The 14,066-nt window shown below is 42.6% G+C and overlaps 1 protein-coding gene across 1 annotated transcript in view; it reads right to left on the minus strand.

Annotated features, from left to right (window-relative positions):
- DDX4 (DEAD-box helicase 4) overlaps positions 1 to 14,066 on the minus strand; it is a 36,445-nt gene that overhangs the window by 14,791 nt on the left and 7,588 nt on the right. Inside the window, exons 4-8 of the mRNA XM_036410826.2 lie at positions 11,620 to 11,697; positions 9,794 to 9,844; positions 8,932 to 8,991; positions 2,263 to 2,364; positions 1,705 to 1,785 (exon numbers count right to left, since the gene is read on the minus strand). Coding sequence (XP_036266719.1) covers positions 1,705 to 1,785; positions 2,263 to 2,364; positions 8,932 to 8,991; positions 9,794 to 9,844; positions 11,620 to 11,697 — 372 coding nt within the window. The remainder of the gene's footprint in view (positions 1 to 1,704; positions 1,786 to 2,262; positions 2,365 to 8,931; positions 8,992 to 9,793; positions 9,845 to 11,619; positions 11,698 to 14,066) is intronic.

A 14,066-nucleotide genomic window follows, 5' to 3' on the forward strand; every position in this document is an offset into this window, starting at 1 on the left:
AGAGCTGTTCTAACCAAACCCTGAGCGCGTGCTCAGGACTAGTCCCTCGACATCCACCTCTGCAGTCTACGTCCCATCTAAACCTTTTTCTCATCTGAATGTTTTCTTTTCAAACTTCAAATTTTTAGATCCCACTTCTAGGAATACAACCCAAGTACTCAGAAACACCCATCAGAAAGAAAGTCTGCACTCCTATGTTCATAGCAGCACAATTTACCATAGCTAAGATTTGGAAACAGCCTAAGTGCCCATCAGCAGATGAGTGGATTAAAACCTATGGTACATCTATATAATGGCATATTATGCAGCTGTAAAAAAGAAAGAACTCTTACCATTTGCAGCAGCATGGATGGACCTAGAGAGCATTATGCTAAGCGAAATGTCAGTCGGAGAAAGATAAATATCACATGATGTCACTCATTTATGGAATACAATTACCAACATAAACTGATACATAAAATACACCCAGAGACAGAGAAGCATCAATCAGACCGTCAGACCTCAGAGGGAAAGTAGGGGAGGGTGGAGGTAAGGGGTAAGATCAACCAATGAACTCATATGCATAGATGCATAACCCAAGGACACAGCCAGTGGGTGGTGAAGGCTTGGGAAAGGCAACGGGGAAGGGGGGTAGGGGGAGAGACAAATGTAATACTTTCAACAATAAAGACATTAACAAACCTTCAATTTTTAGAGCAGATTTAGATTCACAGCAAAAATGAAGGAAGATATGGGGATTTCCCATTTCCTCCTATTTCCACGCATGCACACCCCTCTCCCCATCTATCAACACTCCCTGGGGTGCACCTGTCACCACTGAGACCCTTCACTGACACGTCCTCACCCCAGAGGCCAGAGCGAACATCAGGCTCACTCTGTGCTGACCATTCTGTGGGTTTGACAACCATGGAAGGAGGCGTAACCACCACTACAGCGTTCTACAGAGCAGTCCCTCTGCCCTGAGCTCCTCCATGCTCTGCTCAGCCCTCCCACTGCCCCTCCCACTGCCCCCCCAGCACCTCCATGCTCTGCTCAACCCTCTCACTGCCCTGAGCTCCTCCATGCCCTGCTCAGCCCTCCCACTGCCCCTCCTACTGCCCCTCCCACCTCTATGCTCTGCCTGCCCAACCCTCCCACTGCCCTGAGCACCTCCCACTGACCCCGAAATGCCACCGTGCTCCTTTTGCAGGAGGACATGGAGTTGGGATCAGAGGTACGCAGCCTTTCCAGGTGACTCTGTCACTTAGCAATAGATATTGAAGGCCCTCCACATTTCCGCATAGCCTGGTAAGCAGCTCATTTCGTTTGAATGCTGAGTAATAGTCCATTGTCTGGATGTACCACAGTTTATGTACTCACATTTGAACATTATTCATCAACAATTGTATTCTTAGTTCATTTTCTTCTAAAATCTCCAAACTCAGAATCACTTCTTTGAAACGAATGCAAAATTTATTTTCCTTTCTCTAATTAAAAGCACAATTTATAACTCCAATTAACTGGTAGATAAGAGAGAAGAAGTAATTCACAGTGTATAAATTTTATGAGGCAAAAATGTCCATGTATTTTTGCCTACAGATCTAGAAAGCAGAAAAAAATCATGAGCCAACCTCGCATACTTAAACATATATGCTAGGTTTACCAATCCTCGAGCTGAACGCGTATGTAAACGATTACTAGTCAATAGTGAATTCTATTTCTCACCCGGGCCACTAAACGCTGGTCTCCTGGATCCAAAGAGGCCGGCAGTGCGTGGCGTCCCCTCGTCTTGCTCGCACTCGCTGTCTAGATTTACAGATGATAAAGTTAGATTACTTGTTACTTCTAAGACGTTTTAAAATCGTGGGTAAAAAGAAAAAATGAAGTTATAGTGCCAAGAGTTAAAAGATGTGGGTGAAATAGTCAAACTGGAGGCCCCGTGCACACTGGGAGTCACCTGAGTGTTAAGTATTGCACACAGGTTTTCTCCACGAATTATTTCCTTCAGGAGCCAGAAGGCGGCCACCTATTGACAAGGTCGGCCACGTTAGCACGGCTCCAAAACAATACCGTGCATAACACTTAAGAGCTGAGGCACACAGACGCCTACGAAGACGCATGCTCTCTAAAAAGCAGGATGCGTTCATGTAACACATGTGCAACGTAGGTGGCTGTGCCCCAGCCCGTGCGGGGCCATCCTAGCATCCTCCCAGCAACCCCAGGACAGGCCTGTCTGCACCGTGTCCTCCTCGCTCAACCGCACCATTTGCACCCACTACTCACTTGGACTTCCCAGGCCAAACCCTCCACGGCAACCTCGGAAGCCACCTCGTCCACCTCTTCTGGGTGGCGCCGAAGCTTCTGAGTCATTTCCATCCTGAAAGCCTAAAACAGCAACACACATGTGATCAGCACAGAACAGATGCTCTGGGACACAGTTTAACTTGAGCCTCGCATCATTCAATGACGTTACATATTTTAAGGCATGAACAAGGAGTCACCGAGAAGGAACACCATATCCTATATAATAAAAGTCTAATATGCTAAGTGTCTGGTCACCTATTCAACCAATCAAAGAGTAATATGCTAATGATAGGCTAAGGCTGCTTAACCGCTTACTATGATGTGCACTGACTATCATGGGGCAGACAGTTGACCAGCTGCTATGACATGCACTGACCACCAAGAAAGGTTAGCTTGCTGCTTGGGTGTGGCCAATCGGGACTGAGCAAGATGGGCTGGACATTCCCTGGAGCCCTCCTATGGTTCCTCCCTGGCGTCTCTCCCCGGCCCCGACTGTGCACCTGTGGGGTCCCTTGGCCTGGCCTGCACCCTCTCTTGCAATCTGGGCTGAGGGCCCCCTTCCCTTGAGTGCATGAATTTTGTGCACTGGGCCTCTAGTTTGACTATAAATGTTTAACCCTCCTACTATGAATAGATCTGGCTATATTTAAAAAAAAAAAAAACAAAAAAAAAAACCCGCAGGCTTTAGGAATCAAAACTAAAGGTGACCATAAGGAAGCAGGGTTGCCACAACTGCATCACTAACAGAATGTATACAGTCCGCAGAGATTACATAAATCTGTGCCTCTAATTGCTCCTACAGGAAAGAGCAAACATGATACTCAAAGCAGACATGTAGACACACACACAATGTGACTTCCTGTTATAAACAACACATTTTTAACTCAAGTGAATAAAAATTTAAAAAAAAATCAGTACAGCTGAAACTGGTTTGGCTCAGTAGATATAGCATCGGCCTGCGGACTGAAAGGTCCCGGGTTCGATTCCGGTCAAGGGCATGTACCTTGGTTGCGGGCACATCCCCAGTAGGGAGTGTGCAAGAGGCAGCTGGCCAATGTTTCTCTCTCATCGACGTTTCTAACTCTCTATCCCTCTCAATTCCTCTATGTAAAATCAATAAAATATATTAAAAAAAAATATATATATATATATACATATATATATATATTAAAAAAGATTTTAAAAAATCAGTACAAATAGTTCAAGTAAAATGAGATCCCACCTATGACAGATCAAGATCAATTTAAAACCAAGATGCCAACTGGGTAGGAATGTGTAAATTATGTAGTTTATGAAGTTGGAACTATTTTTAGTTAAGGAAACTAATCAATAAGAATTCTACAGATGCTATTTCTTGATACCTGGTGCTATGTATGCTTAGAGCATATTTATAAAATGGGGCTGACAGCTCTGCATCTATCACCTCCCTCCCCTCATAGAGACTCCTCAATCCAGCCACACGTTATTGATCAATACTGACACCCACCTTATTCTTCTAAGTGCTTATTTGTGCCTCCTTTATCTTTTAAGAAACCCTGTCAGAATTTCTCTTCAAGAAAGTCCTTTTGATCTGCTTTTCTACTTTTAGGCAGAACTTATTTCCTTGCTTGTGTATGTAAATAAAAGAACATACAAAACATATGCACGTTTAAAATAAAATGAAAACCTATGGATCCGTCACCCAGTTTAAGAGTAGACAGTCCCTGGTACCTTTGTCCTATAATGCATCTCTTCTTCCTGGAAACCCCCCCTCTAAACCCCACTATACTGAGTGGGTTTTCATTTCCTTGCTCTTATTTTAACTTGGCCAATTATGTACTTCTCTTTACTCAAGATATGGCTTAGTTTTGTTTCTGAGCTTTATATAATGGGAACATGTTTAAACACATCCGTCATGCCTCTTTTATTCACCCGTTTTGGCTGCTGTAACTGCACTTGCTGAACAGCACTCCATTGTATGCTCCTATTTCATTCGTGTCTAATCTTTAAGTGAACTTTCTTCCTCCTTTCTTAAGGTGAACACCCATCTAATTTCTTTTCTAATGGATGCATTTAAGATTATAACATTTCCTCTAAAAAGCCAGCTGTGTCAGCTATATCCCGTAAGTTCTGACATGTTGTTTTTACTGTCACTCTGTTCTAAATACTTCATTATTTCCATATGCACTGTTCTGCATAAACTGAGAAATTCAATTCCTAAACCACAAGCATTAGGCTTTTTGTTCTACTTTCATTGTTCTTAAACTTTCTACTTTTATTGTTCTTTAGCAAGAAGACATGGCCTTGATATAAATCCTATGCTGCACTTTTTTAAAAATATATTTTTATTGATTTTTTACAAAGAGGAAGGGAGAGGGATAGAGAGCTAGAAACATCAACGAGAGAGAAACATTGATCAGCTGCCCCCTGCACACCCCCTATGGGGGAGGGGGAGGTGTCCTCAACCAAGGTACATGCCCTTGACCGGGACTGAACCTGGGACCCTTCTGTCTGCAGGCGGATACTCTATCCACTGAGCCAAACCAGTTTTGGCCTATGTTGCACTTTGAAACTTCCCTTTGGCCTTGATAGTCAAATTCTACATATTTTTTCCATACACTGGGAAAGAGTTTGTAATTTGTCCTTTGGGGGTGTATTATTCCACACAGAAATATTAAATCAAGCCTAGTAACTGGTGCTCAAATCTTCTATTGTCTTATTCTTTTCCATTCTGCTCAGTCTATCAGTTTCAGAAGAAAAAACGGTTTAAATCTAGAATTAAGCGTTTAACTAGGATTTTCAAATTACTTCTATTTTTGCTTTATATACAGAATATGTTGTTAGATTCAAACCATGCTCAGACTGTAATGTCTTCAGAGTGAGCATACCTTGTATCATTAATTACTTATCACTAACATGCAAGTCTTTTTATCTCCTGCTAGAGGCCCACAAAATTTGTGCACAGGGGGGCAATGTCCCTCAGGCTGGCCTGCACCCTCTCCAATCTGGGATCCCTTGGGGGATGTACAACTGCCGGTTTATCTGCCAGCAGTTGGATATCCCTCTTGCAATCCAGGACCACTGGCTCCTAACCACTCACCTGCCTGCCTGCCTAATGCCCCCAACTGCCCTCCTCTGCTGACCTGCTCTCATCCCCAACTGCCCACCCCTACTGGCCTGGTCACCCCCAACTGCCCTCCCTTGCTGACCTGATCACCCCTAACTCCCTGCCAGCCTGATCTCACCCCAACTCCTCTCCCCTGCCAGCCTGATCTTGCCCCTAACTGCCTCTGCCTCGACCCCCACCACCGTGGCTTTGTCTGGAAGGAAGTCGAACCGTCTGGAAGATGGCCAGTTGACCCAGTCTAATTAGCATATTATCCTTTTTTTAGTATAGATTTCTATATCAGCTTCTTTTGGTTAATACTAACACTTTTTCTCTTTATTTTTGGTTCTGCAATAAAATATATTCATATAATATTGTGATTATCAACATATGGGTTTTTATTTCTACATCTTAGTGTTCTTAACAGAATTTCAATGCTTCTTGTGCCCCTTTTTGTTCTATTAGATTTCCCCAGTTGCTGTATTTTATTTTATACTTTTACTGATATCCTTTTATTTCACCACAAATACTTAAATATTTTAAGTATTATAAACCTAAACTCCTTCCTCCAAAGCTCTGTCCTTCTATTAGATTTCCTCCACCAGGAAGTTATGTTTTATTTATCCTTTTTCTGATCACCCTTAAATTCTACCATATGTAAATTATTTTCAATCGATTCTCCTTCCTACTGAGTGGGAAAAAAACAAAAACAAAAACACCCATACACACACTCACACACACACACACACACACACAAAAGTCTTTGCGCTAGTATTTTAATTTTCTTGTTCTTAAAACCGCCCAAGTTAATCTCAGCAGCAGCAGCAGTTTATATTAGGCTTACCAATTTTAAAATGTTTATTTACTTACTGAAGGCCTGGTACATGAAATTCATGCACTGGTGGGGGGGAGGTACCCCTCAGCCCGGCTGCGCCCTCTTGCAATCTGAGACCCCTCAGGGAATGTCCAACTGCCAGCTTAGGCCTGCTCCTCAAGGCCTGCTCCCTTAGGCCTATGGTAAGCAGGCCTAAGCTGGCAGTTGGACTTCTTTAGTGCTGCTACAGAGGTGGGAGAGGCTCCTATCACTGCCACTGCACTTGCCAGGCGTGAGCCTGCCTTTTGGCTGAGCGATGCTTCCCCTTGTGGGAGCACACTGACCACCAGGGGACAGCTCCTGTGTTGAGCATCTGCCCCCTGGTGGTCAGTGAGTGTACAGCAACTGGTCATTCCACAGGTCATTCTGCTATTCAATCTATTTGCATATTAGGATTTATTATGTAGGATGCGGCTCATCATTGCTTTCTACTCCTTTCTTCCTGCTCAGTTCCTCTTAGACACCTTAGCACTTCTCTCCTCGATGGTCTGAGTACTAAACGCGGTCTTTGTCTGCTTGGTACCGTTTCTCTCCAGCACCTGAACTGCATGAGCTCCCCCACCTGGGCTCAGAACTCCTCTCCCCTGCCTTCACCAGGAAAACACTTCTTCTCTCAACCTACTGATCTTCAGGTTCATATTCTCCCCTGGGATTTCTAGTGGTTTTTTTTTTTAATCTTTTAATATTGTAATTTCAACACGTGTAGGGTGTGAATTTGTTATTTAATTTCCTTGGGACTCACGTGCCTCATTACACTGGAAAAGTCTCATCTGTTATCTTCCTCCTTCCCCTCTCTTGTCTCCCCCTTTTGTGCTCTCCTCACCTGTGCAGGCACATGTTGGAATAAGAGCACTTCTCAGTCTATCTTCCAAAGCTGGTAACAGCTTTCAGGTTTTTCAAATTTAGAGAACTTCCTCCTCCGATCTATCTTTGAGTTCATTAATTCTATTCATCTGTGTTTAATATGATTAATCCAGCCATCATTTCCCCAACTCTGTTCTTTTCTATAAATTCAATTTGGTGCCTTTTCAAATCCACCTTCTCTGTGGAGCCCAAGACCCTATGATGCCCCAGCATCTCTGGTGTCCACAGCTTAAGGGCCAATCCAGCAGAGGCTCTGACTCCTAAGTGGATATGCATGAGTGATGCCAGTTCCCAGTTATATACAGAGCCTAGGAACTCGAGGTGAAAAGAGCACAGGTATTCTGCAGAATTAAACATCTGCACAATCTTCTTCTTCCAAAGGCAGAGGCACAAACACCACATATCCCATGGTCTTAAAATCATCATCTTTGCCTGGCCGGTGTGGATCAGTGGTTGATGTTGACCTATGAACCAGGAGGTCATGGTTCTATTCCAGGTCAGGGCACATGCCCAGGTTTGCAGCCTTGACTCCCAGTGTGGAGTGTGGAGGAGGCAGCCGATCAATGATTCTCTCTCAACACTGATGTTTCTCTCTCTCCCCCTCCCTCTCTGAAATCAATAAAAGTATTTATTTTTAAAATAATCATCTTTGTCAAAATAAATGTTAAGCAAGAGTGAAATATTATAATAGTCAAAATATATAAACTTAGAGCTACACTTTCAATACATAAATCTTTTAAAATGTTGAAGAAAAAGTCATTAAGAGGTATAATATTAAACCTTTCAAAAATACAGATAGTATGCACACCAATCTATATAAAAGCCAAAGTGACCATTTGACCAGTAACTATGATGTGTGCTGACCACCAGGGGGCACTCAACGCACAGGCATGAAAACATGGAACAGACTGATGAATCTCAGAGGGAAGGGGGGAGGGGCAAGGGCAGGAATCGATTAATTAAAGATTTTATATGCATACTAGAGGCCTGGTGCACAGACCTCGGCCTGGCCTATGGGGATCTGGCTGAAAATGGCAGTCCAACATTCCCTGAGGGGAACCAGATTGCGAGAGGACACAGGCTAGGCTGAGGGACCCCACCGGTGCACGAATCCATGCACTGGGCCTCTAATGTCAAAATAAGTTCTCACCTCCCATCCCTAATAAGGCTACACTGAAACACAGCCAGTCCACTGGCAGGCTGCCAGGCAACCAGCTGACCACCTAGCGACCAGGGAAAGAATGTCCCTAAGCGGCAGCGAGAGCACCGGCACATTGGGCACCGTGGAATGCCTTCCACATGGGAGACTCTGACCCTAAGGAGCTCTGCACGCTCACGAGAGTTTCTGTGGCTTTGTTGCAGCTGTTTTAACAGGTCTGCCTACAGATCATCAAGAATTAAGCATCACAACTGGTATTCCATCTCACATCTGCTTCATTAAAGGCAGGATTAGTGAGGTATAGGGGAGCCCCATTAGACCAGAACAAAAGTAACTTACAATTCCTTTGCCCCCACGTCTCTGGTGACTCCATGCAGGACAAAGACCTCCCAGCCCATCTAAACTGTGACTGACCAGGATCCGTCAGCCCGCCTGCTCTGCACTTCACAGCATGTGCCGGGGAACTGGGGGAACCCAGCGACAGAAGCGGAAAGAGGAGCACCTTTTCAGGATTCACCCACGTAGTAACAGCACAGGCCATTTGCCAACCTAGTTTTCTTCAAAGGTTTGCACCACCAAAACTTCCCTCTCTTTCATCTCTTCCAACAGCAGTTTGCTAGCTGAGCATCAGTCACCAGTACACATTGTTCCAAACCTGGTCCTTACCTCCTCTCCTGGAGAACCCCCTGCTCTGCGCCGAAGTGTCTTCCCCGAAGTTATTAGACTCTTGAATAAAAGTTTAACATGTAAATAGCATCTCAAAATTAACTTCAAAGATGAAATATCAAAACTGAACATTGTCATCACCTGAAATTATTATAGAACTATATGTCAATTGTGACCAAAAAATAAATTACTTTAAAATTGTTTTAATAAAAATAGCACCATCACAAGCTAAATTAGTAAGAAAAACATTTTCATAAGTTAACTTACAAACAATTCTTAAAATACTTTAACAACAGAAATACAAAGACATTACTCAGTCAGTCCCCATGCAAATCGCCAACTACAGCCAACTACTGGATGGGAGGTGTGTAACTGAGCACCCTGTGCCCAGCGCAGGGCACAGCCAGACGTAAGCATTTCACGATTGCCCACTTGACTAGAATGGTTTCAGAAATATCTTAACCATTAGTCGTCTCAAACATGGTCCGCAGACACTAGAAGCACATGACTGTTCTTTTATGGGTCATCCTTATGTCTGTACTTTGCCTGTTTAACAAACCTGAGACATCAGTGTTTTTTAAAAAGAAATGCGTGTTTCCCCATTCTTGCTAATGAAAAAATGAAGGGATATCCTGGCTTTTCTGGGTTTATTGACATTACCAGGGTTTCTAAATGCTTAAAAATTGTCTGGAAAGTTTATTAAAAATAAATTCCCAAGGCCCACCTCCAGAGATGTTGACTTTGAAAGTATAAAGTGATAGTGCTCCAGAAATGGAACAGACTAAAAGACTCCATCTTAGTTTCTCTGTAGCATGTACTCTAGACATTAAATTTTAAGTCAGTACAAAGACACTGAACTCACCTCTCCAGAAACCAGAGCTGTCACCTTCTTCAAGCTTGTTATTGGGAAAACCTGTAAACATTTAAAGTAAACTTGCAAATTTCTGAAAACAATCATTACCTGTACTCTGTGGTAAAACAAAAAACACCTTCCGGGAACTACTTGTTATGATGTCCCTTTAGAGCAGGGTAAACCACAGACAACTAATACAAATACTGAAGAATTCACATAGATTGTATTACAATTTCTCCCTTGTGTCAATTTATTAATATATTTTTAAGTCCTCACCCGAGGAAATATTTTTATTGATTTGAGAGAGAGAGGAGGGAGGAAAGGGAGAGGGAGGGACGGAGGGACAAAGACACTGATGTGAGAAAGCCTCCCATGCATGCCTGACAGGGACTCGAACTCACTACCTTCTGGTGTGCTGGGCAACACTGCAGGGAACCCGTGGCCCGGAGAGGCTGCTGTGTCAGTTATTGAGGGGGAATGTCAGCCAGTGTTCTAGGCCTCAGGTGTCACAGACCCTCTAGATGTACATAGACCATTACAGGGGTGCAGGTCAGTATTACTACTACATACTTTCAAATCCACGTACCAAAATTTAAAAAAATTTATAAATTAACTCAATTTCTTTATGTGCCAGAGGATAGTACAACTAAATTGTAATCCAATATTCAGTAATTTTTCCCTTATCAGTAACAAGAAAATTCTGCCAAATTCTTGTTTATAAAAAATTTTTTTAACCTTTCACCACCAACCTTTGCTTTTAATTTTCTCCTTCAATAAAAACCTGTGTCTAGACTTATGCATCTCTGGAGCATATAGACATGTCTCTAAAATCAATTCTAAATATTTTACAGCATTTTAAAATGTTGAGTCTTAATAATAAAATAATCTTTAGGGAAAAACATATTCAAGAAATTATATACTTTAAAATTAGTTATAAAATAGGATGTCTGTCAATTAGTATTTAATCTAAATTATAAAATATTAAATTATAGTTTATGTAATTCAGAGACTAACCAATTACTGTTTGACAGATATTAAATTTATATGAAAAATGTATACCTATCAAGTCACTTAACATCTCAGGTTCAACCCTAACCTAACATCACTTCCAGCATGAAGCTCTCTGCAGCTTTAATACACCATTATAGTATTAGTGCCCTGGCTTTGGGATGTAATTGGGTGATAAAGGTGTCTTTCTTAGAGCAGATGTCGTTTCAAAATAAAGATAATCCTACAGAAAGCATGAGCCGTCACGGATCTAAGTCTTCAGTTCCTTTGTTCATTGAAATGCTGGCAATCTTTGCAGCTGACTCAGAAAAGGACTGTGTTCCACTACCCTCTGCAACGGCCCCGTTCCTGCTGTCCTCGCCTCCCTCAAGAGCCAATGCTGATCTCCACATGCGCAGGAGAGTCTCCCAGTTACACCTACTGGCCCTGAGGTTAAACTCTACTCTTGATCTAGTTTTTAAAGGTTTTAGGAAGAAAGTTTAATTTTCAAAGCTCTCTTTGCTCCAAATCACCATGAAGTATGGCCTGCCTCGTGTCTGGGAGGGCGGGGAGACGAGTACAGAAGAAGAGAACTGGGGTCACCTGTGGTGGGGTCAGCATGAAGAGATGCTGCACACGGAGCTTGGCCAGTAAAAACCACATGGAAGAGCAGACCCCCCAGAGCAGCACAGACGGCTGTTCTAACCGGAGTGGGGCACCCCAGGAGCTACAGAGATTCCTGGGAAAGGCACATACTTCCCGGGTGCGCCACAGGGAGATAGGAACTCAAAGACGGAAGGACTCGTGGTCCCTCGAGTTCTGACTGCAAGACATCACAAGCAAGTTACCTCTGTTTCCAAAACCCTTTCCAACTCCAAAGCCACCCATCGTGGGCGCGCTCTCCCTTTTATTAGACTCGCCGGCATCTGAAAGAGTTCAGGGGACAAGGCTTTAGCAGGGAACTGTGAGCATGTCATCCAAGCAGAGATCGGAAGAATCTGGGAGACTTTCAGGGATAGGGAGAGAGAAGTACAAAAGCTTAGGAGATGTACTTAACATACTCCAACTTCTTTTAAAACTCTTAAATTGTGATACCAAGGCAAAAAAATAAACATACCAGGAAATACAGCGTTAGACTAGTTATTTTAGTAGTAACCTTTGTTCAGAAAATTCAACTCTTCCTTTCAAAAAAAATATATTTTTACTGATTTCAGAGAGGAAGGGAGAGGGAGAGAGAACTAGAAACATCAATTATCAAAGAGAATCATTGATCAGCTGCCTCCTGCACGCCCCCTACTGGGGAATCAAGCTCACAATCCAGGCATGTGCCCTTGACCGGAATCAAACCTCAGTCTGCAGGCCGTCGCTCTATCCACTGAGCAAACAGGCTAGGGCAACTCTGACTTTCTGTATAGAAACCTCACCTGAGAGAGAGCTACTGACACTATGCCCCCGGGGGAAGTCTTTGCTACTCAAAATGCTGTCATACTCTGGTCCTGTTTCCAAACTGCTCTACCAGTAATGCGTTTTCTCTTGAGTGAATCCCTCTCACTCCGCTGCCCTAACTGAAAGGGAAGGGGCCACAGATACAGAAAATAAGCTGAGTGCCATTGCCCTTTGCGTCCTCTCCCTGCCACAGATGTCCCTACACGAGCCTCCTGCCAATCACCACCGCCACGACAGTGCACGCTAGCCACGCCCCCAAGAGCTTCTGCGTGCTGCTCCTGTAGTGCAGTGGGCCTGCTTTTCTACTCTCCCTATCAAACTCTCTTCACTCTACAAATTCCCCTTCCAAAGGCCACCTCTTGGTGAAGTCTCCCTTTAGTGCTCCAGTCAGAACCAGCCCTTCCCCCACATCCCCAGCAACACTGCATTCCTGTGTTTCTCCCCCATTGTATTAAGAATGTCAAGGGCAGAGTTACTATGGCAAGTAGCAGGGTTATTTAAAACAAAACATTGTAACAGACACCCAAGCAGCTAAACTGCCCTGCACTCCATCCCTGGGAAAGCGGAAGCATGGTTCCTGATCCTTGCCCACTGCTAGCCATCTCTGTAACATCCAACACAACTCCTAAAGCCACATGCAAAGCTGTGTCTGAGCCACGTCAGCACTTTTCATCAGACTCTCAGGGTGTGTGTGATTGGAGAAGTTGAGGCTATTTAGGCCTTACTTCACAGACCAGGAAAAGCTAACCAGTGTTATATTTTAAGTGGTTAAGAGTCATTTTCAAAAACATATTACTAGGTATACAAGTTCTGAGGGGAAATAACATGGACACTGAAACTAGCTAAAAAGTCAGATGAGTCGTAAGAGAAAGAAGTTATGCTCATGGGTCTGTGAATTTTCAGGGTTATATGGAGTATAAAGTTCACTTTCTAAAGTATTAGCACTCAACAAAGAGTTTTGATCAGAAATGTAATGTGTATTTCAACCTAAAACATACGGAATTAAAAATGTGTTTTAGCCCAGCTGGCGTAGCTCACTGGTTAGGTATTGACCTATGAACCAAGAGGTCAAGTTTGATTTCCCGTCAGGGCACATGCCCAGGTTGCTGGATTCCCAGTAGGAGGCATGCAGGAGGCAGCTGATCAATGATTCTCTCATCACTGATATTTCTCTCTCCCCCTATCCTTTCTTCTCTGAAATCAATAAAAATATAATTTTAAAAATTATAGTAAAATGTCTGTTATGGTTTTCTCATTAAAATGGCTTTATTCAACAGTGTTTACGAGTCTGCATGAAAAATATCACAAAACCTATTCTAAAATAGAGCCGTAAACTAGACCTAAGTATTAAACATTCCTTTGAGTATAATATGAAGACATTTATTATTTCTAATGTTAGTAACAGCACACAAAACCCACACTTGAACCTCTTGGCAGAATTACATGGTCCAAATCATCAGTACCTCTTAGTTAACGCACAGGTTTAAAAAACAGTATATGCATCTTTAAAGAATGAATTATATCCATTAGTAGTAGGAACATGTCAAAATATAAAATTCATATTTTTGTTAACTGTATCTTAATAAGAAATTAAGTTTTCCAAATATCAAATGAAATACCACACACATCAACCTCTCATTTCCAATGAATAAAAATATCTAGAAATATCCATAGTTTTTCAAAGACTATCTAATAAATTCAGTAAGTGCTATGTGTATTTAAAACTACAGTTAGTCCTAGCTTATGACAGTTCATAAAAAAATAGTCACGTGTTTTTAAATATATTTGAGATCCTAATATTTTATTTCACTATAAAAAACCATAGTGCAGAATATTTTCAGCATTTTAT

The sequence above is a fragment of the Pipistrellus kuhlii genome, unplaced genomic scaffold (assembly GCF_014108245.1).
Source record: "Pipistrellus kuhlii isolate mPipKuh1 unplaced genomic scaffold, mPipKuh1.p scaffold_m20_p_4, whole genome shotgun sequence".
NCBI classification, from domain to species: domain Eukaryota; kingdom Metazoa; phylum Chordata; class Mammalia; order Chiroptera; family Vespertilionidae; genus Pipistrellus; species Pipistrellus kuhlii.